The sequence below is a fragment of the Crinia signifera genome, unplaced genomic scaffold (assembly GCF_055691185.1).
Source record: "Crinia signifera unplaced genomic scaffold, ASM5569118v1 HAP2_SCAFFOLD_323, whole genome shotgun sequence".
Taxonomy (NCBI): domain Eukaryota; kingdom Metazoa; phylum Chordata; class Amphibia; order Anura; family Myobatrachidae; genus Crinia; species Crinia signifera.
This window is the reverse complement of record NW_028142216.1, coordinates 8765-35000: the sequence shown is the minus strand read 5'-3', so window position 1 is coordinate 35000 and position 26236 is coordinate 8765. Positions and strand designations below refer to the sequence as shown.

General features: G+C 45.2%; 1 protein-coding gene across 1 annotated transcript in view; it reads right to left on the bottom strand.

Moving 5' to 3' along the window:
* The window catches only part of LOC146055092 (sphingomyelin phosphodiesterase 5-like), a 114005-nt gene extending 88707 nt beyond the window's left edge, over positions 1 to 25298 (bottom strand). The window contains exons 1-2 of the mRNA XM_083168196.1: positions 25218 to 25298; positions 666 to 1548 (exon numbers count right to left, since the gene is read on the bottom strand). Coding sequence (XP_083024322.1) covers positions 666 to 1520 — 855 coding nt within the window. The 5' untranslated portion in view covers positions 1521 to 1548; positions 25218 to 25298. The remainder of the gene's footprint in view (positions 1 to 665; positions 1549 to 25217) is intronic.
* Positions 25299 to 26236: the final 938 nt, after the last annotated feature.

Sequence of the window (26236 nt, the reverse complement as noted above, 5' to 3'; positions counted from 1 at the left end):
TATTTTACTTCATCTATCTATCTATCTATATATATCAGCACTCACCAGACATGAATGGAATGTTCAAAAGTACCAGGAGGTCCAGGTTTATTCAGTCAAATGCAGCCTGATGATGTTTCGGTCCTCTAGGGGCCCCAGTTCCTTTTTCCTACATTTGGATTACCATTCTTGTGTTTTGGATTCTTTGCTGGCTCCTTCGCTGCTTTAATAAAGGTCCCCAGAGGACCGAAACGTCTGCAGGCTGCATTTGACTGAATAAAACTGGACCTCATGGTACTTTTGAACATTCCATTCTGGCGAGTGCTGTTCTTTCCCTTCGGGGAATCCACCTCTGTCTGCATAGTACTATATTTACATTTTCATTGAACGGCACCCCAGAGGTCACTGAAATTGAAGGTGAGAGTGCAGGGCTATGCATACACAAGATACTCTCAGCAAATGAGGGGAATTATTCCAAGTCTCGCACCAGGTTTCCCGCTTCCCTTTATCAGACTTCTCACAGGTTACAAAATGAAAACATATTATTGCATATATGCAACATAAGTTTTTCATGGGGTTTTTTGTGCCAATGTTAACACCTGAAAATGTGGACCCCCATTACTGTTCACACAGATGTTAAAAGCATGAAAAACTCAGAACTCACACTCACTTAGAAGCCACTGTACCTTGACACAGAGAAGTCCTTTAGAAGCCAGGGCATCCTCCCCACGGGCATTGGGATAGAAATAGTACTTGGCATTAATAATGGAGTGGCGACTGGCCAGGAATAATCCGCTGTTAAAGAACTTGAAGCCACCGCTGTGAGGTCCTGAAGGCCCAATATCATACAGAATATGGGGAAAAGACGGAGCAAGGCAGCGGCGCAGTTTACGAGATGCACGTCCATCAAACACTTCCTGCAGGCATACAAAATCTGCATTATGGGGGAAAACCAAGGACACTTCAAAAGGGAAATCTCCTTGTCCATGTTTCCCCTCATACTCCTTATTGGGTGTCTCAATCATTGGAAGGACATCTTCTGTGCTACAAATTGGCATCGAGTCCTCATTACTTGTCTGTAGCGACTCTGCAGGAAGACTCAGGAACTTGGAAATGACAGAAGTGCGACTTTGTGTGTGACTCAAGTTACTGAAACGTGCCAAGCCATCGGGCAGGAGACATAGATTGGCACTGATGAAGATGAAGGAGCAGTCACCCTGAAGTATCTTCTCTGGAGAGCTGTGTGTCTGTACATGTTGCTGGTAACAGAATGGACGGCGCGCTCGATGCAGAGGAGCCCAGAACACAAAACCAAACACAGCTAAGGGCAGTGAAAGAAGGAAAAGAAGCAGAAAGAATGGAACTCCAAGCACCAGGGAAAGAATTCTCAGGGCAGAACCCCGAGAACGCTCCCTGCTGGTGAGAACCACACAAGACAGAAGGCGATCAATGAACCAGTAAGATGGAAAGAGAAGAACACAGCTCAGGGAGAAGAGAACATGAAGGAAAAACCAGCGGAAGGGGGACTCAAACTGAAGCATTGAAGATACTGAGCCACTCACATAGACCCTGAAACATAAAAAGACAAACAGACCAATTAGTTTATGCTGTAACTAAACCATCTCATTATCCCGGACCCCTAACCCAAACCATCTCATTATCCCGGACCCCTAACCCAAACCATCTCATTATCCCGGACCCCTAACCTAAACCATCTCATTATCCCGGACCCCTAACCCAAACCATCTCATTATCCCGGACCCCTAACCCAAACCATCTCATTATCCCGGACCACTAACCCAAACCATCTCATTCTCCCGGACCACTAACCCAAACCATCTCATTCTCCCGGACCACTAACCCAAACCATCTCATTCTCCCGGACCACTAACCCAAACCATCTCATTATCCCGGACCACTAACCTAAACCATCTCATTATCCCGGACCACTAACCTAAACCATCTCATTATCCCGGACCCCTAACCTAAACCATCTCACAATCCGGGCTAAGCGGTCATACGCTGCCACTGGACCTTGTGAGCGCATCGTTTGCCTGGGGGGGGGCATCCTACGTAAGCTCTGGTGTGGAGCGTCTGGTGCTGTGTGGATTCGCACAGGTTTCTGCTGTCACTGCTGTGTGGAAAAAGTGATAGTTTCGTTATTTGGACTGTGATGCTACAAGGACTTTGCTACCCGGATGTTTTTATGCTACCATTTGAATCTTTTTCCTGTCTACATGTGTGTGCTGTGATAAAAATAAACCATATTTTGGTTTCATCTGCTCGGTGTCTGAGTGATTGAAGAACCCCGTATCTTCCGCAAGGCTCAGTCTTAGGTCCTCTGCTGTTCTCCATCTATACTTCCTCTCTTGGCAAACTAATAAGCTCTTTCGGATTTCAGTATCACTTATATGCGGATGATACTCAAATCTATCTATCAACCCCAGACTTGTCACCAGTGGTTTTGGGCCGAGTTTCAGAATGTCTCTCTGCCATCTCATTTTGGATGTCTTCCCGCCAACTCAAACTCAATATTTCAAAAACAGAATTACTTATATTCTCGCCAACTAAGAACAGTTACCATCCTGATATCTCCATCACTGTTGACAACTCGACCATCTACCCTACCCCACAAGCTCGTTGCTTAGGGGTCATCCTCGACTCTGACCTGTCCTTTCTTCCCCACATTCAATCTGTCTCCAAATCATGTTACATGCATCTAAAGAACATATCCAAAATACGACCGTATCTCACACAAGAAACTACTAAATCTCTTATACATGCACTCATTATATCCCGCATTGATTATTGCAATAGTCTCCTGACTGGTCTTCCCAAGAACAGACTCTCACCACTACAATCCATTTTAAATGCTGCTGCTAGGCTGATCTTCCTTGCAAGACGCTCATCATCTGCTGATCCGCTCTGCCAGTCCCTCCATTGGTTACCTGTATCTTACCGTATTCAATACAAAACACTTCTACTAACTTATAAAGCTATTAACCATACTGCACCAGCATATATCTCTGCACTTATCACAAAATATCTCCCATCTCGACCACTCCGCTCTGCACAAGATCTGCGTCTCTCTTCTGCACGGATCACCAGCTCCCATTCACTATTACAGGACTTTCATCGGGCTGCTCCCATCCTATGGAATGCCCTTCCACGCACAATAAGACTCTCCAATAGCCTCCAAACATTCAAGCGTTCCCTGAAAACTCACCTCTTCAGGCAAGCCTATAATGTTTAAGTTCTACATGCATAACCCTCTGAGGCACTTATGTATTATATAGCTACCCTTCTGGACTTGTAACTTGGTGGGACTGCTATGGTATTACTGGTGCCTGTCCTTGTGTTTCCCCTATATCCCTATAGATTGTAAGCTTGCAGCAGGGCCCTCCTACCTCCAAGTCTGTATGTTGTTACCCAGTTTGTTTTATCACTGTCTACTATTGTAAAGCGCAACGGAATCTGCTGCGCTATATAAGAACCTGTAAATAAATAAATAATAAATCTCATTATCCCAGACCCCTAACCTAAACCATCTCATTATCCCGGACCCCTAACCCAAACGATCTCATTCTCCCAGACCCCTAACCCAAACCATCTCATTATCTCGGATCCCTAACCTAAACCATCTCAGTCTCCAGGACCACTAACCCAAACCATCTCATTATACCGGACCACTAACCCAAACCATCTCATTATCTCGGACCCCTAACCTAAACCATCTCAGTCTCCAGGACCCCTAACCCAAACCATCTCATTATCTCGGACCCCTAACCTAAACCATCTCAGTCTCCAGGACCTAACCCTAACACAATCATCTTTGTCTTCACGACCCCTAATCATCTCAGTCTCCTGCACTGCTAACCCAAATCATCCATCTGCAGGACCCCTAAACCAAATCATCTCATTCTCCCAGTCCCCTAACCCAAATCTAATTTTCCTGCACTGTAAAACAAAAAGTCGGGTGCAGATAAAAATAGTGTGCTATAGAGTTTTGTGGGTATAATATACCCTCTGCTTCTTTGTAAGAATTAAATCAATATTACTCTATAGCAACTATTGTGTTACTGTATACAACCTAATATATATTTGTTTATAGATCAAATTTACACATTTTTATCCACTCGGCAGCTCCCAACTAGTTTACTGGAACATTATTGGAGTACAATGAATTAGGCAAAGAGAGCGCTTTGGATCCAAACCGCTCTCTTTGCTTAATTAATCATTCCCCTGCACCCCTAACTGAAATCACCTTACTCTCCTCCAAGGTCACCGTCATGGTTGAACGCCATTTTGATGCCAGCATAAATGGAAATAAAAATGGAGTGGATTGAAAAATCTCTCCAAATGCGATTGTATGTAAAAAGGATGGTTTATTGGGGTAGTGCCTGGATATGGGAAGCCCGCTGCTGGGCACAAGGTATATGTATTGCTGTAGTGCCTGGATATGGGAAGCCCGCTGCTGGACACACGGTATATGTATTGGGGTAGTGCCTGGATATGGGACGCCCGCTGCTGGGCACAAGGTATATGTATTGCTGTAGTGCCTGGATATGGGAAGTCCACTGCTGGGCACAAGGTATATGTATTGGGGTAATGCCTGGATATGGGAAGCCCGCTGCTGGGCACAAGGTATATGTATTGCTGTAGTGCCTGGATATGGGAAGCCCGCTGCTGGGCACAAGGTATATGTATTGCTGTAGTGCCTGGATATGGGACGCCCGCTGCTGGGCACACGGTATATGTATTGCTGTAGTGCCTGGATATGGGAAGCCCGCTGCTGGACACAAGGTATGTGTATTGCTGTAGTGCCTGGATATGGGAAGCCCGCTGCTGGGCACAAGGTATATGTATTGCTGTAGTGCCTGGATATGGGAAGCCCGCTGCTGGGCACAAGGTATATGTATTGCTGTAGTGCCTGGATATGGGAAGCCCGCTGCTGGGCACAAGGTATATGTATTGGGGTAATGCCTGGATATGGGAAGCCCGCTGCTGGGCACAAGGTATATGTATTGGGGTAGTGCCTGGATATGGGACGCCCGCTGCTGGGCACAAGGTATATGTATTGCTGTAGTGCCTGGATATGGGACGCCCGCTGCTGGGCACAAGGTATATGTATTGCTGTAGTGCCTGGATATGGGACGCCCGCTGCTGGGCACACGGTATATGTATTGTTGTAGTGCCTGGATATGGGAAGCCCGCTGCTGGGCACAAGGTATATGTATTGGTGTAGTGCCTGGATATGGGAAGCCCGCTGCTGGGCACATGGTATATGTATTGCTGTAGTGCCTGGATATGGGACGCCCGCTGCTGGGCACATGGTATATGTATTGCTGTAGTGCCTGGATATGGGAAGCCCGCTGCTGGGCACAAGGTATATGTATTGGTGTAGTGCCTGGATATGGGTAGCCCGCTGCTGGGCACAAGGTATATGTATTGGTGTAGTGCCTGGATATGGGACACCCGCTGCTGGACACATGGTATATGTATTGGGGTAATGCCTGGATATGGGAAGCCTGCTGCTGGGCACATGGTATATGTATTGCTGTAGTGCCTGGATATGGGAAGCCCGCTGCTGGGCACAAGGTATATGTATTGCTGTAGTGCCTGGATATGGGAAGCCCGCTGCTGGGCACAAGGTATATGTATTGGGGTAATGCCTGGATATGGGAGCCCACTGCTGGACACAAGGTATATGTATTGCTGTAGTGCCTGGATATGGGAAGCCCGCTGCTGGGCACAAGGTATATGTATTGCTGTAGTGCCTGGATATGGGAAGCCCGCTGCTGGGCACAAGGTATATGTATTGGGGTAATGCCTGGATATGGGAGCCCACTGCTGGACACAAGGTATATGTATTGGTGTAGTGCCTGGATATAGGACGCCTGCTGCTGGGCACATGGTATATGTATTGCTGTAGTGCCTGGATATGGGAAGCCCGCTGCTGGGCACATGGTATATGTATTGGGGTAATGCCTGGATATGAGACGCCCGCTGCTGGGCACAAGGTATATGTATTGGGGTAGTGCCTGGATATGGGGCGCCCGCTGCTGGACACAAGGTATATGTATTGGGGTAGTGCCTGGACATGAGAAGCCCACTGCTGGGCACAAGGTATATGTATTGCTGTAGTGCCTGGATATGGGAAGCCTGCTGCTGGGCACAAAGTATATGTATTGGGGTAGTGCCTGGATATGGGAAGCCCGCTGCTGGGCACAAGGTATATGTATTGCTGTAGTGCCTGGATATGGGATGCCCGCTGCTGGGCACAAGGTATATGTATTGGGGTAGTGCCTGGATATGGGAAGCCCACTGCTGGGCACAATGTATATGTATTGGTGTAGTGCCTGGATATGGGAAGCCCGCTGCTGGGCACAAGGTATATGTATTGCTGTAGTGCCTGGATATGGGACGCCTGCTGCTGGGCACAAAGTATATGTATTGGTGTAGTGCCTGGATATGGGAAGCCCGCTGCTGGGCACAAGGTATATGTATTGCTGTAGTGCCTGGATATGGGACGCCTGCTGCTGGGCACATGGTATATGTATTGCTGTAGTGCCTGGATATGGGACGCCTGCTGCTGGGCACAAGGTATATGTATTGGTGTAGTGCCTGGATATGGGAAGCCCGCTGCTGGGCACAAGGTATATGTATTGCTGTAGTGCCTGGATATGGGACGCCCGCTGCTGGGCACAAGGTATATGTATTGGGGTAATGCCTGGATATGGGAGCCCACTGCTGGGCACAAGGTATATATATTGCTGTAGTGCCTGGATATGGGAAGCCCGCTGCTGGGCACAAGGTATATGTATTGGTGTAGTGCCTGGATATGGGAAGCCCGCTGCTGGGCACAAGGTATATGTATTGCTGTAGTGCCTGGATATGGGAAGCCCGCTGCTGGGCACAAGGTATATGTATTGGGGTAATGCCTGGATATGGGAGCCCACTGCTGGGCACAAGGTATATATATTGCTGTAGTGCCTGGATATGGGAAGCCCGCTGCTGGGCACAAGGTATATGTATTGGTGTAGTGCCTGGATATGGGAAGCCCGCTGCTGGGCACAAGGTATATGTATTGCTGTAGTGCCTGGATATGGGAAGCCCGCTGCTGGGCACAAAGTATATGTATTGGTGTAGTGCCTGGATATGGGAAGCCCGCTGCTGGGCACAAGGTATATGTATTGGTGTAGTGCCTGGATATGGGAAGCCCGCTGCTGGGCACAAGGTATATGTATTGCTGTAGTGCCTGGATATGGGACGCCTGCTGCTGGGCACATGGTATATGTATTGGGGTAATGCCTGGATATGGGTAGCCCGCTGCTGGGCACATGGTATATGTATTGCTGTAGTGCCTGGATATGGGAAGCCTGCTGCTGGGCACATGGTATATGTATTGCTGTAGTGCTGGGGTAGCCAACCCTAGTCCTCGACAGCTACCAACAGTGCATGTTTTTCATGTCTCCTCACAGAATCACAAGTGAGCTAATTAGCTCCATCTGTGTATCTTTTAAAATGTGTCAGTGATTAATGAATGCAGCTGTGCAGCAGCTAGGTTGTCTGGAAAATGTGAACTGTTGGTAGCTCTCGAGGGCTAGGGTTGGCTACCACTGCTGTAGTGCCTGGATATGGGTAGCCCGCTGCTGGGCACAAGGTATATGTATTGCTGTAGTGCCTGGATATGGGAAGCCTGCTGCTGGGTACATGGTATATGTATTGGTGTAGTGCCTGGATATGGGAAGCCCGCTGCTGGGCACAAGGTATATGTATTGCTGTAGTGCCTGGATATGGGACGCCTGCTGCTGGGCACAAGGTATATGTATTGGTGTAGTGCCTGGATATGGGAAGCCCGCTGCTGGGCACAAGGTATATGTATTGCTGTAGTGCCTGGATATGGGACGCCTGCTGCTGGGCACAAAGTATATGTATTGGGGTAATGCCTGGATATGGGTAGCCCGCTGCTGGGCACATGGTATATGTATTGGTGTAGTGCCTGGATATGGGAAGCCCGCTGCTGGGCACAAGGTATATGTATTGGTGTAGTGCCTGAATATGGGAAGCCCGCTGCTGGGCACACGGTATATGTATTGGTGTAGTGCCTGGATATGGGAGCCCACTGCTGGGCACAAGGTATATGTATTGCTGTAGTGCCTGGATATGGGAGCCCACTGTTGGGCACACGGTATATGTATTGGGGTAGTGCCTGGATATGGGAGCCCACTGCTGGGCACAAGGTATATGCATTGGTGTAGTGCCTGGATATGGGAAGCCCGCTGCTGGGCACACGGTATATGTATTGGGGTAGTGCCTGGATATGGGTAGCCCGCTGCTGGACACAAGGTATATGTATTGGTGTAGTGCCTGGATATGGGAGCCCACTGCTGGGCACAAGGTATATGTATAACTGTAGTGCCTGGATATGGGTAGCCCGCTGCTGGGCACAAGGTATATGTATTGGGGTAATGCCTGGATATGGGTAGCCCGCTGCTGGGCACAAGGTATATGTATTGGGGTAGTGCCTGGATATGGGAAGCCCACTGCTGGGCACAAGGTATATGTATTGGTGTAGTGCCTGGATATGGGACACCCGCTGCTGGGCACAAGGTATATGTATTGGGGTAGTGCCTGGATATGGGTAGCCCGCTGCTGGACACAAGGTATATGTATTGGTGTAGTGCCTGGATATGGGTAGCCCGCTGCTGGGCACAAGGTATATGTATTGCTGTAATGCCTGGATATGGGTAGCCCGCTGCTGGGCACAAGGTATATGTATTGGGGTAGTGCCTGGATATGGGAAGCCCGCTGCTGGGCACAAGGTATATGTATTGGGGTAGTGCCTGGATATGGGAAGCCCACTGCTGGGCACAAGGTATATGTATTGGTGTAGTGCCTGGATATAGGATGCCCGCTGCTGGGCACAAGGTATATGTATTGCTGTAGTGCCGGGATATGGGACGCCTGCTGCTGGGCACAAGGTATATGTATTGGTGTAGTGCCTGGATATAGGATGCCCGCTGCTGGGCACAAGGTATATGTATTGGGGTAGTGCCTGGATATGGGAAGCCCGCTGCTGGGCACAAGGTATATGTATTGGGGTAGTGCCTGGATATGGGAAGCCCGCTGCTGGGCACAATGTATATGTATTGGTGTAGTGCCTGGATATGGGAGCCCACTGCTGGGCACAAGGTATATGTATTGCTTGGTTATGGGATGCCAGCTGTTGGGCACAGGGCATAGAGTGTGTGTGTATGTATTCATAAAATGTATGTTCAGCACGGAGCTGGGACTGCACCGTATATTTTCAATGTATATATGTCTAAGAGTATTAGGAGTATTGAGGAATGCATCGTAAAAGGTAAAATGCACTTACTCTGTATATGACCGGTGAAGTAATCCACCAGTCTCTGTGAGTAGATTACATGTTAATTGTCATTTCCTAGGAAGGGATCAGAAACATTTTGCGGTTGATCAATGCACAGCAGGAACCGGGCTTGGTGCATTGATTAACATAAGAACCTGTTCCTGTGGGACAAGGCGTCAGTAACGGCGACTTCTGGGTTTCTTTAGGTTAGGTGACCAGGAGATAATCAGAGGATCACAAAGGAAATTAGATTCATCCTTGTGGCATGTAATCATGATTTAGTTATGCATTGCACGTAAGATGGTCTGATTAATATGCGAACCCCTAAGGTATATTATCCCTATAGATTGTAAGCTTGCAGCAGGGCCCTCCTACCTCCAAGTCTGTCTGTTGTTACCCAGTTTGTTTTATCTCTTTCTACTATTGTAAAGCGCAACGGAATCTGCTGCGCTATATAAGACACTGTAACAGAATCTGCTGCGCTATATAAGACACTGTAACGGAATCTGCTGCGCTATATAAGACGCTGTAACGGAATCTGCTGCGCTATATAAGACGCTGTAACGGAATCTGCTGCGCTATATAAGACGCTGTAACGGAATCTGCTGAGCTATATAAGACGCTGTAACGGAATCTGCTGCGCTATATAAGACCCTGTAACGGAATCTTCTGTGCTATATAAGACGCTGTAACGGAATCTGCTGCGCTATATAAGACACTGTAACGGAATCTTCTGTGCTATATAAGACCCTGTAACGGAATCTTCTGTGCTATATAAGACGCTGTAACGGAATCTGCTGCGCTATATAAGACGCTGTAACGGAATCTGCTGCGCTATATAAGACGCTGTAACGGAATCTGCTGCGCTATATACGACACTGTAACGGAATCTTCTGTGCTATATAAGACCCTGTAACGGAATCTGCTGCGCTATAAAGAAACTGTAAATAAATAAATAATAAATATATGGGGGAGGCACCGATTGGTTGGAGAGGACAGGGTGGAATTACCCCCTACGGTATTGTGTGTTGGAGTTAGACAAAAGGTGGGCTCCAGCCCAGTGTAAAGTTGTACCTCTTCTACTCTGACTGCTGTATGTTGATCCCCTGGTAATAGGAGAGGGCTCTTTTAAAAAAGTAGTCCCGTCCTCTGCCTGCGCTGGGTATCCAGTTTCGACAAAGCTCCACCCTCTGCCAGATACCAGATATAGATGTATACAGGACATATAGTCTCACACACACACACACACACACACACACACACACACAGTGCAATATATAGATGTATATTTTTATTTTATTTATAAGGTGCCACAAGTGTTTCGCAGCGCCGTACAAAAGGAACAGTACAGGGAGACAAAACTTGGCATACCATTGAATAAATAACAAATACAAATAAAGAGCGCCACAGTTCAATACACATTACAGCTTAAATATAAGTAGGGAGGACTCAACCAACATACAACTAGAGGCTAGATGCCAATGATGGAGATGAGTATGCGGACGAAGATGGTCACTGAGTGTTTGAGTATAGGAGAGCTGTGAGTGAAATGTGAAGAGAAGAGGGCTTTGAAAACAGGAGGGAAGAGGGCCCTGCTCGGAGGAGCTTACAATCTAGTAAGAAGGGGAGACAGACAGATTACAAGAGGTGCAAGCAAGTGGGTGGTGGCTAGATAGCAGGATGTAAACAGGGAAGGGGTTGGAGAACCAGCTAGTTTACGCAGGACTAGTTATGCAGTGGAAGGGTACGCTTTGATGAATAGGTGAGTTTTCAGTGCCCGTTTGAAGCTTTGCCAGGTCGGGAGAGCCTAATGGAGCGATAGAATGTGTTCCACTGAAGGGGTGCAGCACGGGCAAAGTCCTGTACTCTAGCGTGGGAAGCAGTGAGGGAGGGTGTATGAAGTTAGAGATATATGGAGCAATGGAGTTAGAGATGGCCCTGTATGTGAGTGTGAGGTGTTCGAAGAGGATTCTGTAGGGGAATGGGAGCCAGTGCAGATTTTGTTGAAGGGGGGTGGCAGAATTAGAGCGGCGGGAGAGGAAGATAAGCCTGGCTGTAGAGTTGAGGACAGATTGGAGAGGAGCCAGTTGGGATCGAGCGAGGCCGGTGAGGAGAACATTGAATTAGTCGAGCCGTGAGATGACCAGTGAGTGGATGATCAGCTTAGTTGCACTCTGTGAGAGAAAGGGCCTGATGCGAGCAATGTTGCGTAACAGGAACCGGCAAGAATGGGCCAGGGCTTGGATGTGGGGTGCTAAGGAGAGGGAAGAGTCGAGAGTGACACCCAGGCAGCGGAGTTGGGGAACAGGGGAGATGATGGTGGTGTTAACAGTGATAGAGATATAAGTAGGGGGCATAGCTCTGGGTGGAGGAAAGATAATAAGTTTGGTTTTGTCCATATTCAGCTTCAGAAATCGCTCAGACATCCAGGAGGAGATGGCAGAGAGGCAGTTGGAAACCTGAGAGAGAACAGTGGGGGACAGATCAGGAGAGGAGAGGTAGATTTTGGTGTCATCAGCATAGAGGTGATATTGGAAGCCAAAGAGGTTAATGAGTGCACCCAGAGAGGAGGTGTACAGGGAGAACAGAAGGGGGCCAAGGACGGAACCCTGAGGGACCCCGACAGGAAGGATGGAAGGTGGAGCCAGAGGCAGAGACTGAGAAGGAACGGTTGAAGAGGTAAGAGGAAAACCCATTGAAGACCGTGTTAGAGAGGCCAATGTTTTGGAGTGTGTGGAGGAGGAGAGGGTGATAAGTCCAAAAGGATAAGCAGGGAGAAGTGACCCTTGAAATTGGACGACAGCAGGCCATTGGCGACTTTCACTAGGGCAGTTTCAGTGGAGTGAAGTGGACGAAAGCCAGATTGAAGGGGGATCAAGGATGGAGTGGTCAGACAGGTAGCTTGTGAGACGCCTCTAAACCAGCCGTTCTAGTATTTTAGAGGCAAATGGGAGAAGAGAGATAGGTCGGTAGCTTGTGGGAGATAAAGGGTCCAGGTTTGGTTTTTTAAGAATAGGAGAGACCAGAGCATGTTTGAAGGGTGAAGGAAAGATGCCAGTAGAAAGGGATAGGTTAAAGAGGTGAGCAAGGTGGGAGCAGCCAATGGGGGAGGGGGAACTGAGGAGACGGGAGGGGAGAGGGTCCAAGGGACAGGTAGAGGGGGGAGAGGATGAGATGAGGGAGCGGACTTCCGCAGCTGTAGTAGGGCAGAAGGATGACATAGTTGGGTAGTTGGGAGGGGAGGAGATATCATGTCGGATTATCTCAATTTTAGAGAGGAAGAAGGAGGCAAAGTCAGTGGCAGTGAGGGATGAAGGGAGGAGGGGTGGTGCAGGTCGAAGTAGAGTGTTGGAAGTTTCAAAGAGACGTCGGGGATTGGAGGAATGGGAAGAGAAGAGAGATTTGAAAAAAGACTGTTTGGCAGAGGAGAGAGCAGCGCTGTAGGAGGAGAGAATAAACTTGAAATGGAGGAAGTCTGCCAGAGTGAGATTTCCTCCAGAGGCGTTCAGCAGAGCGTGCACATTTTTTGCAAGAATCGTGTTATTTTGTTGTGCCAGGGTTGGGGTTTAGAGCGTTGGAGGGGGACAGTGTGGAGGGGGGCCACAGAGTCGAGAGCAGAGGTGAGAGAAGAGTAATAGAAAGAGGCAGCCTGGTTGGGGCAGGTCATTGTGTAAAGAGGAGAAAGGAAAGTCTCCAGGGAGGACAGGACAGTGGGGTCAAGAGACCCGAGGTTACGTCTGGTGACTGTGGGTCTGGGCAATAAGGGTAGAGGGGAGGATAAGATGGTGAAAGGGTGAAAGAGAGCAGATTGTGGTCAGAGTGGGAAGGAGGAATTAGAGACATCAGAGATGCATACAGGATACACAGTCACACACATTGCAGTATATAGATGTATACAGGATATATAGTCACACACAGCGCAGTATGGATTCTTACCGGGTAATACGCTTTCCTCTACTCTACCATGGCAGCTAACATATGGGTTTCCTCCTCATTAGGTAGATATCTGGAAAGGAAAAGAAAAGACACTGCCCCTATATAAGGCCCACCCCTACAAGGCTATGTGTCTTTCAATTATAAAGCTATATCTCTTCTCTTTTTTTCTTTTATATAACATAACATAACACCGTGGTTCACAAACTTTTTGAATCACGGCACCCTAAAGTATCAGAATATTTTTCACGGCACTCCTAGGCCAAAAGTTGGCTACTAATTTCAGGAAAAATATTAAATTAGTTGTGATTTAAATGTTTTCCTTAGGTCCACTTGTGGTGAGAAACATGATTCACTTCTGTTTACCCACATATTCTTAATTGGAAGTTACAAGCTATTTCATTGGCCATAAATAACTTGAATTGGTTCTGGACCACCAACCTGAGGCACCAATGCAAGTGCTCCAAGGCACCCCAGGGAGCCTAGGCGCACAGTTTGGGAACCACTGACATAACATATATTACTTCATATATCCCAAGGGAGGGAAAAATGCTGCCATGGTGGAGTAGAGGAAAGTGTATTAACCGGTAAGAATCCGTACTTTCCTCTACCTCCCCATGGCAGCTGACATATGGGTAATACCATAGCAGTACAACAAAAAAAATTTTTTTTCCTGGGTGGGCACCAAAAATAAACAATATAATAATAATAATAATCAAGTTACCTCACTTTTCTCAAAGGATACAAGGTTAACAGTCACCCTTATGTAGATTAATATTCACATGACCTCTTCCTCCTCCTCTTTTTTATTTTTATATATTACTGCACTTCGTATCTTTCTTCCCAGTTTAGCATCACTGGAGGATTCAATATGTAGCCTATAGTGCCTGGAGAAGGTGTGCGCCGAGGCTCAGCAAGCAGATTTACACAAGTCTTCTAGGGACGCTGCCCCTTTTTCCGCCCTGGAGAATCTCCATCTTCTTTACCCTGTATGCTTCTGCTATAGTCCTTTATCCACCTAGCGATGGTGGCTTTTGAAGCCCCCATGCCCTTATTCCTGCCTTCGGTAACTACGAAAAGTCTCTTTGTTCTTCTCCAACTTTCCACTCTTTGAAGATAAATCTTCAGAGCTCTTTTCACATCTAATCTATGAAATTTATTTTATTTGTCATTCGCCGTGTTTGCACAGAACGAAGGTAGCACAATTTCCTGATTGATATAAAAATTGGACACTACTTTGGGCAAAAAGTGTGGATTTGTTCTTAATACTACTTTATTCTTGTAAAAGATCAGAAACGGTTCTTCCGCCCATAGGGCTTGCAGCTCCGGCACCCTCCTTGTTAATGTGATGGCCACTAAGAACGAGACCTTGGCCGTTAGCCACTTGATAGTTATCTCCTCCAGGGGCTCAAATGGACTCTCTGTTAGGACATTCAGCACAAGGTTCAGGTCCCAGGGTGTCATCGGGTTGCGAAAGGTCGGTCTTATCCTTTTAGCTGCTTGTACAAATCTTTGTTTTCTGAATTTTTTTTTATCCAGAATTGCCCCTAGAGCTGATATCTGTACCTTCAAAGAGCTGACTGATAGCTTCTTATCTAACCCAGCTTGCAAAAATTCCAGAACAGTAGGGATCACTGTAGGGTCCTTGTTTCCTGATCTACAGTATTGTACATATGTCTTCCATATTCTATAGTACGTCCCAGATGTTGAACTCTTTCTGGCTTTCAACAACATATTAATTACTTTGGTAGAGAATCCCTTGTTTACCAGCGTTCTGGTTTCAGCAGCCATGCCGCTAAGTTCCAGTTGTTCAGTTGTGGCTGCGTATACTCGCCTTGCCGCAGCAGGTCGTCGCAGTTTGGCAATCTCCATGGCCCTTCCACCGCCATCCTGACTAGCTTTTGAAACCAGGCCATAGGGGGAGAACTACTATCACCGTTGCCTCCTTGTATCTTGTTAAGTAGCCTCGAGATGATGGGAAAAGGTGGAAAAGCATACATGAGACCTTGCCCCCACTGAGCCATCAGTGCATCCACCTGCCAAGTTTCCTGCTCCCAGTGCCTTGAAATGAATATGGGCACCTTCTTGTTGCTCCTGGTTGCCATCAGATCGACTTCTGGCCATCCCCATCTGTCTACTAACTCCACGAATACCTCTTGAGACAACTCCCATTCTCCTGGTTTCAGTGGTGCCCTGCTTAGACAACCTCTAGCTGGTTCCTTTTTCCTGCTATAAAGACTGCCGTGAGGCTTTTTACCCAGTGTTCCGCCCAGTTTATCCCTTGTGTCACTGCCAGCATCAGGTTTTTGCTTTTTGTGCCACCCTGCCTGTTGATGTACGCCACGACTATCTGATTGTCGGAGCGGATAATTACATCTTTCTGATATAAATGTGACTGCAAGTACCGACATGCTTCCTTGACTGCATTCATCTCTCTCACATTCGAGTGCAGCATACTGGTACTCTTTGCCCACTCTCCTTGTGCTGCTGATCCTTGGCAAACTGCTCCCCAGCCTATTTGACTGGCATCTGTTGTTAGGATAACTTGCTCTCCAAAGGCAAACAACTTCCCTTGGCCTAGCCTTCCTGCATCTAGCCACCAATGAAGATCCGCTCTTGCCTTCCTTGAGAGATGAATCTTTTGATCGGTATTCTTCCCGTCCCCATCCCACTGGGATAGGAAGCAGTTTTGTAGTCCCCTTGTATGGAACCTTGCCCAACTTACTGTATCTAGGGCTGCCGACATGATTCCTAGCACCCTTAGACAATCCACTGAGCGAACGACTCTCTTCGCCAACAAGTTCAGGATCTCTTGTTTTAACTTGACTCTCCTTTCTTGTGTTAGTGTCACTCTCATTGCTTTTGAGTCTACATTGACCCCCAGATACTTTACCGTCGTTGCCGGTTGTAATTGACTTTTTTTTATATTTATGAGCCAGCCGTGTTCTTTGAGGTACTCTATGACTCTGTCTATGTTTTTGCGCTTGTTTTGCTGACTGCGCCATGACTAGCAGGTCGTCTAAGTACGCCCATACTGCTATGCCTTCTTCTCTGAGGTTTGCAATGAGTACAATCAGCACTTTTGTGAATGTTCTCGGTGACGTGGAAAGGCCGAACGGCAGCGCCGTGAATTGGTAGGTCACCCCTGCCAGTCGGAACCTTAAGAATTTTTGGTGTTCTGGGCAGGGCTGTGGAGTTGGAGTCGGAGGAAATTTCGAGTACCTGGAGTCGGAGTCGGCAAACAATGCTCTGACTCCGAAAATTATAATTAATGACTTCTCTACTGTAAGAATAAAGACCAATGCATGCAGTGCCTCACATAACCACAAAACGAACACGTTAAGTGACCGTGAAAAAGCATGCTTTTCATGTGCTTCACTATATAGCACGCAACGCACAATTCGGAGCACCAATACTTATAAATGTATTCTCCCTTGTAGTTTACAACTTATTTCCAACGTTCAATAAGGTTTTCAATACCTCGTTGGTAGAAATCACCTGGTGTAGACTCAAAATTCATTCAACCAAGCTCTCCCACCATACGCACAACATAATTTTACGCGGATGAAGATCTTGTTTCATGCGCGGGGTCGTTTGTTTACCTTGGCTAAGCCATTCCTTACGCTGGTTCATATTGATGTACAGGCACTATTTTTCGTCGCCAGTAATGATTCGGTAAAGAAATCGTTCCTTGTGTCCATGAATTTAATGGTGACGAGCAAGCAAACCAGCGGAGATTGTGGCTCGTTGATTTTTGTTGTCGTCACAAACTCATGCTCCACACTTCTGAACCTTTCCTATTGTTTTTGTTCCCAAAACAACCAAATAATGTGTTTTTTATCTTTGAACTGGTAAAGTTCCGGTTCCTGATGTTTATGCCTACTGCTACTATCCAGCCATTTAATTAATAAAACTTTGTTTTCATTGTGTTTGTCCTTTGCTTAAACTGTTCAATACAGTAGACTGTTGGCTTCCCAGCCTATAGTTTCTGTAGTAATAATATGTATGTTGCCTTTCTTTCCTTCAAGGAATGTATCAAATACATTTGCATATTAATACAGAGGAGTCGGAGTCGAGGAGTCGGCGTCAGAAGTACGAGGAGTCGGGGTCGGAGTCGGAACATTTATCTACCGACTCCACAGCCCTGGTTCTGGGTAGATAGGAATGTGCAAATAGGCGTCTTTTAGATCTATTGTGGAAAGAAACGCATTCTTCTTTATATCCGGCAGTATCGACCGGAAGGATTCCATCTTGAATTTCTGCGTTCTGGCATACATATTTAGCCTCCTCAGGTCTAAGATGGTCCTGAATCCCCCTGTGGCCTTTCTCACCACAAAGAACCTCGACTGCCAGCCCAATTTCTCTTGATCTTTGGGCACTGTTATCACTACCCCTTGTGCAATCATCAATTCTAGACTTTCCTTTAAGGCTATTCTTTCCTCTTTCTCATTTGGAATGGGCGAGTCTTCCAGCCACTTCCCCGGTGTCTTTATAAACTCTATTTTGTATCCCGAAGAGATGACTTCTCTCACCCATTTGTCCTCTGTGGATCGGGGTCAGACTGACCGAAACTTCAGCAGTCTGCCCCCGACCCTCTCCTTGGCATCATTGTGACATTTGACGAAAAGCAAACCTCCCTTCTTTGCCTCTTTGGCTTCGAAAGGAGCTTCTTCCACCAAACCAGGGTCTCCTATAGCCTCTCCCCGGCCTATAGGTCCTAGCTTCCTTGAAGCCTGATGACTGGAATCTTTGAGTTTTATTAAATGTTTTTTTAGACCCTTTATTTTGAGGAAGCCACACAGACTTCCCTCCCGAGATTTTAGAGATGATGTCATCTAATTTTTTTCCAAATAGGTATTCCACCTGGAATGGCAGTGATACCAGCTTATTTTTTGACTGGGCATCCGCTGCCCAGGGTTTCAGCCACAATGCCCTTCTGGCCACTGCTGTACTAGCATTGGCCCTTGCCGCCAACCGAACTGTGTCGAGTGAAGCATCACATATAAACTCTACTGCTACTTGCATGTTTTGTATTATCTTAAGTAACTCTGACCTTTTGACCCCATCTAAAAGGTCCAATTCCAAGTCCTGGCACCAGGACCTTAGTACCCTCGAAGTCACTGCTATCGCCGATGAGGCCTTGATAGAAGCCCCCGACGTAACATTTTGTTTCCGTAGGTTCAACTCCATCTTACGCTCCATTGCGTCCTTAAACACGTTAGCATCTTCTAAGGGCAGGGTGGTCTTCCCAGAGATTCTAGCAATAGCCGAATCCACCTTCGGAGCCACTTCCCACATCTTAACCTGGTCTGCATCAAAGGGGTACATCTTATTTACCCTCAGTGGAACAGCTACTTTTTTATCGGGGTTAGACCATTCTTCCTCCACTATTTCTAATAAGGTCTTAGACAGCAGGAAGGTTTTTGTTTTCTTCTTTTTGACTTTGAATAAGAGGTCCTGCAATTTACCCTCTTCCTGTGGGTCTTCAATATTCAGTGATTTGTTAATTAGCGTGAGAAGATTATTAAGCAAGTCCAGTTCTGGTTTGTCTTGGGTTACTTCACCCTCTTCTATCTCATCATCAATACCAACAACAGGACCCTCTCCTGGTTCAGAATCCTCTGACAACACCTCTCTGGGCCTTTGTGACATTTTTGTCAAATCATCCTTTGTGATGAAAGTGTCCGCCAATGCTGTTTTCAGCATGGACACTAGGGGTGAAATGTAATAAGGTGAGAGAATCAGAAAGTGAGAGATTTGGTCAGACATCTCCAGGTTTTTTTTAAAGCGGCAATCATTTACACTGAAAAAATCAAACTGGTTTTGCAGTGTAAATGATTGCCGCTTTAAAAAACCTAGATCTGCCATTTGTGACAACCCCATAAGCTGAGATCCTTTACATCTCTCACATACAGAACCTGCCCATTTATCTGGTGGAGTTTATCACACGGGAGCATTTTTCAGTATACAGCTTCTTGTGTTTGGATTTAGTCTCCAATCTTTTCTTACTGGTCTCAGACCTACAAGTAAAATATATGCATATAAGCCGTCTTCCTAACTCATATCTACACACACAATTCTTCCTCGGCTTACCCTGACTTAGAGGGCTGCTTCCTATCTTCCTCCATCCTCTGCTACAGATTTTCCAACTGGCAGAGAAACCAACCATAAGTATGTTTGATACCAAGTAAGCCATTGGCCCCAGCAGCGCTGCTGCTATACAGGGCCTTACCTGGTCTGCTGGCAACTGGACCTTCTGCAGAAAGTACATTATAGTACTGAGTGCTTTTATATAAGATCCTAAATGGCTCCCCCATCCTCCGCTTGCGCTTCCGCCATCTACACGCTGTTTCCCCGTGCTTTTCTGGCTCCCGCGCCATCTGATGACGTCAGGCCTCTCTGTGCTTTCTCCAGACGCCTGACGAGTGCGCCGGTCACTTAAGCGCGACGCCACTGACATCAGACGCCGCGACCCGCGCGCACAGCCCAGGCACCGGAGCTATACGCTGAGACTATCCTGATGCCACAGCTGGGGGACCCAATATTTTGCAGGTAAAAAAATGCGTCAGGGGGGAGAGTATTCCGCCAAATGGACATTAAAACGCCCAACTGTACTAGGCAGCGGCAGCGAGCCTGTTATCCCCACTACACTCGGCAGCGGGAGACCCCTAGTAGATTCCTGCCTAAACCCCTTACTGCACTAGGCAGTGGGGAAGGCTGCAGCCTCTTCACAGGGTAAGCCTCCTCAACCTGGAAAGGGGAAAAAAAAAAAAAGACACATAGGTGGGAAATTTACTAAAGGAAATTTGTAAAAAATAGGTGTATTTGTATCCAGAAATACACTTAATTTTTGACATTTACTATCCCGAAAATACAGCAATTCGTATTCGTATTGATAGCACATCAATACGACTACGAATTGCCGTATTGGCCGGATAGTAAATGTCAAAAATAAGTGTATTTCTGGATACAAATACACCTATTTTTTTTTACAAATTTCCTTTAGTAAATTTCCCCCATAGCCTTGTAGGGGCAGTGTCTTTACTTTTCCTTTCCAGATCTACCTAATGAGGAGCAAACCCATATGTCAGCTGCCATGGGGAGGTAGAGGAAATAGTTACACACAGCGCAGTATATAGATGTATACAGGATATATAGTCACACACAGCGCAGTATATAGATGTATACAGGATATATAGTCACACACAGCGCAGTATATAGATGTATACAGGATATATAGTCACACACAGCGCAGTATATAGATGTATACAGGATATATTGGGCCTTATCCTAGTTCACTCTGACAAAATCCTTCTTAGATGGACAAAACCATGTGCACTGCAGGTGGGGCAGATGTAACTTGTGCAGAGAGAATTAGATTTGGGTGGGTTTTTACTTCAAAGTGAGATCTATATTGCAGTGTAAAAATAAAGCAGCCAGTATTTACCCTGCACAGAAACAAAATAACTCACCCAAATCTAATTCTCTCTGCACATTTTACATCTGCCCCCCTGCAGTGCACATGGTTTTGTCCATCTAAGAAGGATTTTGTCAGAAAAAGTGAACTAGAAGAAGGCCCATAGTCACACACAGCGCAGTATATAGATGTATACAGGATATATAGTTACACACAGCGCAGTATATAGATGTATACAGGATATATAGTCACACACAGCGCAGTATATAGATATATACAGGACACATAGTCACACACAGCACAGTATATAGATGTATACAGGATATATAGTCACACACAGCGCAGTATATAGATGTATACAGGATACATAGTCACACACAGCGCAGTATATAGATGTATACAGGATACATAGTCACACACAGCGCTGTATATAGATGTATACAGGATACATAGTCACACACAGCGCAGTATATAGATGTCTACAGGATATATATATATATAGTCACACACAGTGCAGTATATAGATGTATACAGGATATATAGTCACACAGCGCAGAATATGGATGTCTACAGGATATATAGTCACACACAGCGCAGTATATAGATGTCTACAGGATATATATATATATATATATATATATATATATATATATAGTCACACACAGCGCAGTATATAGATGTATACAGGATATATAGTCACACACAGCACAGTATATAGATGTATACAGGATATATAGTCACACACACAGTGCAGTATATAGATGTATACAGGACACAGTCACACACAGTGCAGTATATAGATGTATACAGGATACATAGTCACACACAGCGCAGTATATAGATGTATACAGGACATATAGTCACACACAGCGCAGTATATAGATGTATACAGGATATAGTCACACACAGCGCAGTATATAGATGTATACAGGACATATAGTCACACACAGCGCAGTATATAGATGTATACAGGACACATAGTCACACACAGCGCAGTATATAGATGTATACAGGATACATAGTCACACACAGCGCAGTATATAGATGTATACAGGACACATAGTCACACACAGCGCAGTATATAGATGTATACAGGACACATAGTCACACACAGCGCAGTATATAGATATATACAGGATATATAGTCACACACAGCGCAGTATATAGATGTATACAGGATACATAGTCACACACAGCGCAGTATATAGATGTATTCAGGATATATAGTCACACACAGCGCAGTATATAGATGTATACAGGACATATAGTCACACACAGCGCAGTATATAGATGTATACAGGACATATAGTCACACACAGCGCAGTATATAGATGTATACAGGACACATAGTCACACACAGCGCAGTATATAGATGTATACAGGACACATAGTCACACACAGCGCAGTATATAGATGTATACAGGATATATATATATATATATATATAGTCACACACAGCGCAGTATATAGATGTATACAGGATATATATAGTCACACACAGCGCAGTATATAGATGTATACAGGATATATAGTCACACACAGCGCAGTATATAGATGTATACAGGACACAGTCACACACAGCGCAGTATATAGATGTATACAGGATATATAGTCACACACAGCGCAGTATATAGATGTATACAGGACACATAGTCACACACAGCGCAGTATATAGATGTATACAGGACACATAGTCACACACAGTGCAGTATATAGAGTATACAGGATATATAGTCACACACAGCGCAGTATATAGATGTATACAGGATATATATAGTCACACACAGTGCAGTATATAGATGTATACAGGATACATAGTCACACACAGCGCAGTATATAGATAGAACAGGATATATAGTCACACACAGCGCAGTATATAGATAGAACAGGATATATAGTCACACACAGCGCAGTATATAGATGTATACAGGATATATAGTCACACACAGCACAGTATATAGATAGAACAGGATATATAGTCACACACAGCGCAGTATATAGATAGAACAGGATATATAGTCACACACAGCGCAGTATATAGATAGAACAGGACACATAGTCACACACAGCGCAGTATATAGATGTATACAGGATATATAGTCACACACAGCGCAGTATATAGATGTATACAGGATACATAGTCACACACAGCGCAGTATATAGATGTATACAGGATATATAGTCACACACAGCGCAGTATATAGATGTATACAGGACACATAGTCACACACAGCGCAGTATATAGATGTATACAGGATATATAGTCACACACAGCACAGTATATAGATGTATACAGGATATATAGTCACACACAGCGCAGTATATAGATGTATACAGGATATATAGTCACACACAGCGCAGTATATAGATGTATACAGGATATATAGTCACACACAGCGCAGTATATAGATGTATACAGGATATATAGTCACACACAGCGCAGTATATAGATGTATACAGGATATATAGTCACACACAGCGCAGTATATAGATGTATACAGGATATATAGTCACACACAGTGCAGTATATAGATGTATACAGGATATATAGTCACACACAGCGCAGTATATAGATGTATACAGGATATATAGTCACACACAGTGCAGTATATAGATGTATACAGGATATATAGTCACACACAGCGCAGTATATAGATGTATACAGGATATATAGTCACACACAGCGCAGTATATAGATGTATACAGGATATATAGTCACACACAGTGCAGTATATAGATGTATACAGGATATATAGTCACACACAGCGCAGTATATAGATGTATACAGGATATATAGTCACACACAGTGCAGTATATAGATGTATACAGGATATATAGTCACACACAGCGCAGTATATAGATGTATACAGGATATATAGTCACACACAGCGCAGTATATAGATGTATACAGGATATATAGTCACACACAGCGCAGTATATAGATGTATACAGGATATATAGTCACACACAGCGCAGTATATAGATGTATACAGGATATATAGTCACACACAGCGCAGTATATAGATGTATACAGGATATATAGTCACACACAGCGCAGTATATAGATGTATACAGGATATATAGTCACACACAGCGCAGTATATAGATGTATACAGGATATATAGTCACACACAGCGCAGTATATAGATGTATACAGGATATATAGTCACACACAGCGCAGTATATAGATGTATACAGGATATATAGTCACACACAGCGCAGTATATAGATGTATACAGGATATATAGTCACACACAGCGCAGTATATAGATGTATACAGGATATATAGTCACACACAGTGCAGTATATAGATGTATACAGGATATATAGTCACACACAGCGCAGTATATAGATGTATACAGGATATATAGTCACACACAGCGCAGTATATAGATAGAACAGGACACATAGTCACACACAGCGCAGTATATAGATGTATACAGGATATATAGTCACACACAGCGCAGTATATAGATGTATACAGGATACATAGTCACACACAGCGCAGTATATAGATGTATACAGGATATATAGTCACACACAGCGCAGTATATAGATGTATACAGGACACATAGTCACACACAGCGCAGTATATAGATGTATACAGGATATATAGTCACACACAGCACAGTATATAGATGTATACAGGATATATAGTCACACACAGCGCAGTATATAGATGTATACAGGATATATAGTCACACACAGTGCAGTATATAGATGTATACAGGATATATAGTCACACACAGCGCAGTATATAGATGTATACAGGATATATAGTCACACACAGCGCAGTATATAGATGTATACAGGATATATAGTCACACACAGCGCAGTATATAGATGTATACAGGATATATAGTCACACACAGCGCAGTATATAGATGTATACAGGATATATAGTCACACACAGTGCAGTATATAGATGTATACAGGATATATAGTCACACACAGCACAGTATATAGATGTATACAGGATATATAGTCACACACAGCACAGTATATAGATGTATACAGGATATATAGTCACACACAGTGCAGTATATAGATGTATACAGGATATATAGTCACACACAGTGCAGTATATAGATGTATACAGGATATATAGTCACACACAGTGCAGTATATAGATGTATACAGGATATATAGTCACACACAGCGCAGTATATAGATGTATACAGGATATATAGTCACACACAGTGCAGTATATAGATGTATACAGGATATATAGTCACACACAGCGCAGTATATAGATGTATACAGGATATATAGTCACACACAGCGCAGTATATAGATGTATACAGGATATATAGTCACACACAGCGCAGTATATAGATGTATACAGGATATATAGTCACACACAGCGCAGTATATAGATGTATACAGGATATATAGTCACACACAGTGCAGTATATAGATGTATACAGGATATATAGTCACACACAGCGCAGTATATAGATGTATACAGGATATATAGTCACACACAGCGCAGTATATAGATAGAACAGGGATAACTACCGTGAAAGTCTCCAAACTGAATGACAGGAAGAAAGCTGCTGCTGCTGCTGCTGCCGTGGAGGTCATGTGATCTGGTGGGCGGGGCAACAGCAGGTCACGTGACAACAAGTTTCACTTTAGCTATAGCAGCACCCGTCCTCATTCTACTGTGGTGACATCATTTCCTTCTACATGGTATCACTGCTGCCTCTGACACAGTAATGCCGGCCACACACCATCCAACCATCCAACCACTGTACTGGATGGGAGCAAATGACAATGAGCAATTTCCTCACAAACCCAGAAAAATGGACAAAAACATTCAGTGAAATTATTTAAATCAACCAGATACAACCACAGTACATTGTCTGAGCGACAGGTTTTGTCCGTTTCCAGATTCTCTGAGCAAATTACTGAATTACAAATGACATTTGCTCCAATCCAGCACCAGATTTTTATTCCATCCAAACATCTACATGGATGGTTGGATGAAAGTTGATCTGATGTGCGGCCATTTCACACTGTGCCGGGTGCCGCCGGACGGGAATATACCGCACAGCTTAAAAGCCGTGCCGTCAGGGCCGGTGCAAGCCCTGCCAGCTCCCTAGGCAACCCACAAATCGCCCGCCGCCCCCCCCCCTCCTCCGCCCGCCCGACAGGGGGGGGGGGGTGCCTAGCGGGCACCAGACCCGTCACGCTCTGATACTGCAGAGCAGGGGCTGGCTGGCAACTTTCACCCTGGGGGGCAAAACAAGCAAGTGGTCCATCGCCATCATTTCACCACCCTACCCTCTTCCCTCTAGTATGCAGCCAGGATTAAACAATACCCCCCCCCCACACACACACACACACACAAATACAACAGAAAAGGGGAAAGTACCCGCGCGTTACAAAAATTTACACTGTAATGCCCATTACATATAACGCCACACACCATAATGCCCATTACACATAATGCCACACACCGTAATGCCCATTACACATAATGCCACACACCGTAATGCCCATTACACATAATGCCACACACCGTAATGCCCATT